The 4677-nt window shown below is 32.6% G+C and overlaps 1 protein-coding gene across 1 annotated transcript; it reads right to left on the bottom strand.

Moving 5' to 3' along the window:
• Nucleotides 2107-4677, bottom strand: LOC104731326 (probable disease resistance protein RPP1; the record flags this gene model as incomplete). Its single annotated transcript, XM_010450659.2, is given in 2 exon segments — nucleotides 2107-2862; nucleotides 4663-4677. Coding segments are annotated over 2 exon segments (601 nt in total), but the record flags the coding sequence as incomplete, so codon positions are not given.

The raw sequence follows: 4677 nt of genomic DNA, 5'->3' as shown, positions 1-4677 counted from the left end.
GATGGAGCACTGGAACACTCCCGAATCTATTGAAAAGAGCACTACTGCTTCCCAGTCCAGAAATTCTGATCGTGACGGGCTTGGCGTCCATAAACACTTATTCGGACAGAAATCATACTTGCAAGTACAACTAGACTTGGTAAGGAGTTGGTAATGCGTTTTTAGCTGCCTTTGATTTTTACATGTGACACTAGTAACTTTTTTTTGTATCATTACAGGAGGATAAATTGGGTCGCCCTGTATCACTTGGTGAAGTTTTTATGGCAGCTCATACAAGGCCAGATGGAACTTTTGTTGATGCAAAGGCTAAAAAAGTAGCTGAAGATTATGAGAAGAACTTAGAAGAGACATTGAATCAGCTTGATGCTGATGATCTTGACGGTTCAGACCTTTCATCTCAACGGACCCTCACCATTCAAGATAAAGATGACATATTTCTCAAGGTATTTTTTGACTTTCATTTCGTGATGTTGATTGTGTGGCTTTCTGATGATGATTCTCGCTTTTGCTAATACTTATTGTCTAGTTTTGCTGATGTTCATTGGTCTGCATTTTTTATTGATGGTTCTCCTTTCTCAGCATGAAAATTCATCGAACATTAACATTGTCTGTTTCAATCTAATTGGTTTTGCATCATCTTTTTTGTGTGTTAGAGTACTATCACAGATGACAAGGGAAAACCCTTTGGACTTGGCCAACTAGCTGAGACGATCAACAAAGGGAAGAGAAAACAATGTTATTCAACAGCTTCTTCACCGTCAATCTTAGAGTTGCAAGACCAACTTGAAGCTGCTCGTGCTAAGCTCGCAAAAGTTGATGAAGAAAATGCTAGGCGTGATGAGGAGCAACGCAACGCTCAAAGTCGTATAACAAGCTTGGAGATGGTAGTCTCCTACCTAAAAAACACTTATCCTGATTTCAGCAACTTTATGGCTAATGCAACAACACCACCTCTTCAACAACAAGCCACTGCAGCTAACGCCACAACAGCAGACGGACCAGCAGACGGAGCAGCCAATGGACCAGCTAACGGACCAGCTAACGGACCAGCCACTTCACCATTGTCCAACACTTCTTCAACCTTTCCTTTGCCTTAAAATACTTTCATAACTTGTTTGTGAATCAAACTATGGTTTTTTGTTAGGATGTTTTATGGATAGTTGCAGGTTTTTTGGTACAATTGTTTGGGTTATAATCCTAATCTAAATCGGTTTTAGTATTTAATTTTAGTTTTTTTTAAAAAAAATTTCTACAAAACAGTTACAAATCAGATGCTATAAACTCACCCTTTTGTGACCATGAACAATAGTAAGCAGAATATAAAAAGTTGCATATTGGTTGCTAATTTGTAACCCTATTCTGAGAACAGAACGTTGCAAATCTACAACCAAACAAATCGTCATGACTCAGTCGCTATTATGTGACTACCAAAAACGGTATCAAAGTAGTCGCTAACACTCTAGGTTGCTATTTAGTTACTAACTGTGACTACTTGATTACGTCTCAATACAGTCGCTAAAATAGGGAGTCGCTATTTAGTCTCTAATTACGACCGCGAAGGATAGTCCCACTCTAGTCGCTAATATACGACCACTATTTGTACTTACTAATCTGTGGCAAATAAGCGACCACTTTGTGACCGTATTAATTTGCGACCAAATTTTAGCGACCGTTTCAGTTAGTCTTTCATTAGTCGTAAACAGCGACTTTAGGACCACTTTGTGACGATTTTGATGGTCACAAAAAGCATGTTTTCTTGTAGTGTTTATTGTTTCCATATGGTGAACAAGGTTATATGGAAATAACTTTTCCATATAGAGAAGGATATACTACGAAGAGGCCATACGTTACAATGGGAGAGTATTATGGATACCAAATATATTCAAGACTGACATCTCCATGAACAATAATTTGTTCAGGCCGTTTTTTCCATCAATATGTGGTTGATGCATACACTGCTATTGAGCAAGAACATATGAACTTTTCCACTTAGAGCAGATCATTACAATAATGTATGTGATGCAGTTGAACAAGGGGATGCAGATTCAAAGAAAACTAGGCCAAGAAATAATTTTACCATCTTCATGGTACATGGCAATAAGTAGACGGTATGAAAATTCGGACCTTTTCATTATTAGAACAACAAATCCAAAATGAGAAGAAGTGAACGAACATATGAAATGTCGTGTATTTAAAATGAAATTGGAAGAACTCATTAAAGACCTACAAGATGGAGTCTTTTCCGGCCCTATTACAGCATGTACAAATATAATTTACTACCAGATATTATCTTTTGTTATATTTGATAAAGAAGACAGAGGAACTGATGAAGATGAAGAAGACTTTTGACCTGAATCATTCATGCAATATTTCTGAAAAGCTTCATCATCAGGTGACTGACCCACCTCACACATATGGCTAATCCCATGATTATTCAAAAGCTTTTTATTTTGCGTAGTGATGATAATCTGACTTTCAGGACCACACAACCCAGCTTCGTTCGCCATGGCATCTAGTTGCGCCGGCTGAAACACACCATCGAGAACAACAAACACTCTCTTCTTGTCTTTTAACCAGTCTTGCCCAACTCCTAAATGATGAATCTTGACATCCTCCGGGTTTATTATACTTCGAGGCAAAATCTCATTATGTAATTGCTGTTCCGTGATGTCGTTACATGGTTTTGTGATTTTACCTATTCCTGATGGACCCCAAATCCCTATCATATTCACGTCATCGGACTTCAGGTGTAAGAATGGTTGCGTCGTCTCTAAAACGTCAAAATCACTTGATGGCGTATAGTTGATCAGCTCCTTTTTAACATTAGTGGCGAATTTTTCGATCATGGCAGCTTCATTATCACTAACAAGAGAAAGATCCGTTAGATAGTTAAAGAAAATTTTGGTATAAAGGGTAATACCACTAAACATACATACACGACTGAATATTTAACTGACACACATGTTACTGTGCTACCATTAGTGTTCTTTAAAATTGGACAATTCTAACCCTATATCTCTGTCGATGAAACTGTGTCAACATATCTATTTTTTTTTTTTTTTTCTTATTCTTTCATCTATAATGGTGGTTCCTATTTTGATTTCATGATGTGGCGGTGGTTTTAATCTCAATTAGGGTTGAATCATCTATGATTTTTGGGTTTCCACCGTTTCAATTTGACTTCAGCGGATGTTTCTTGCGACATGGATTTACAATATGATAATTGTTGGAAAGACGAGCAGGCAAGCAACATATATAAGCAACCTCGAAACTTAGCGTATGTCCCCGTCCGCCAACCATTATCCAGTTAATAATATATATTATCAAACTAACTTTAACCTAATATGATAACTTATTAGTTAAAGATAATTTATTAGATAGATTATCAATGATAAATAAATATTATAACGTATAAGGTAGGTGATATTAATAACACTATTGAACAGTTTAATAATTTTACGTTTTGTATAACTCAATTGTTTTATATATTACATAATTTAACTAAATAAATATAAGTTTATCACATACTCTCTGTATCATAAAAGAAGTTTTTTTTTTGTATCATAAAAACTGATTTTCTATATACTTTTAAAAATTTGATGAATTACTATGGGTTAATAATTATAAAATATATTATTATAAATAAATAATGGTTGACAAAGAAAATAAAAAATAAAAAAATATTATAAATAAATAATGCATTTATTGCTAAACATTAAATATTTTTCTTAATTCACGTGGAAATCTCAAAACATCTTCTATTGTAATAGAGAGGAGTAGCTTGTAACTTATCGCGATAATAGTATACTAGATTATAACCCGCGGTACACCGTGGGGTAAGTTTTAAAATTTTTTATTTTTGTTACTGTAATATTTTAATACTAATTTTGGTAATATACTCTTTTGTTAATTTTAGTGATTTAATATATAAATTGTGGTATACCGCACAATAATTTTTGTTTACTACAATATTAATTAAATCAATTTGATTCGATGAGTTGTTAAAACATTAAAATGAGGATTTAACCCGTATTGAAATATCATATTACTGATAGTTTATTTTTTAGTATTATTAATTCAATACTGTAATGTCATATAACCCGTCATGTAATATAACTCGTTTGTGTAATTTTAAAAATTTAATATGTTTAAATATTTATAATTTCAAACTTTTTATTAAGTTTAGATATATCAGTTATAAATTATAAACTTCTGAAAATTTTATAATTTACTATATACAGTAAATTTACTATATATGTATGTTGAACACACACTTTTAATATTAATTGAGTAATATATGTTTGTTTTTTTAAATTCAAATCACAATATATGCAGGAAAATACACTTTTTTATTAAATTTATGTATTATATGATGATTCACTACATTTAAATTTTAAAATTAAAAAGAGATGATAGAAGAATAATTTTTTTTTAGTTTGGAATAAATCTTCTAAATATTTATATTAATTATTGAACATTATATATATGGATATTTAAAAAAAATTTAATTGTGTTTGGTTATAAGGATAGTAGAGAAAGTTAACCAAACTTGTTTGGTTATGAATATAAGTCATGTTAATTTTGAAACTAGAGTTATGTATGTTCTCTAATATTTGGATGTGTTTGAAACATTAAGAGCAAGTAGAAATGGGAAGGACGAACCAGTTTCTTGAACAG

The sequence above is a fragment of the Camelina sativa genome, chromosome 12 (assembly GCF_000633955.1).
Source record: "Camelina sativa cultivar DH55 chromosome 12, Cs, whole genome shotgun sequence".
Taxonomy (NCBI): Eukaryota; Viridiplantae; Streptophyta; class Magnoliopsida; order Brassicales; family Brassicaceae; genus Camelina; species Camelina sativa.
Note: the sequence above shows the minus strand (reverse complement) of the source record. Positions and strands in the feature narration are given on the sequence as shown.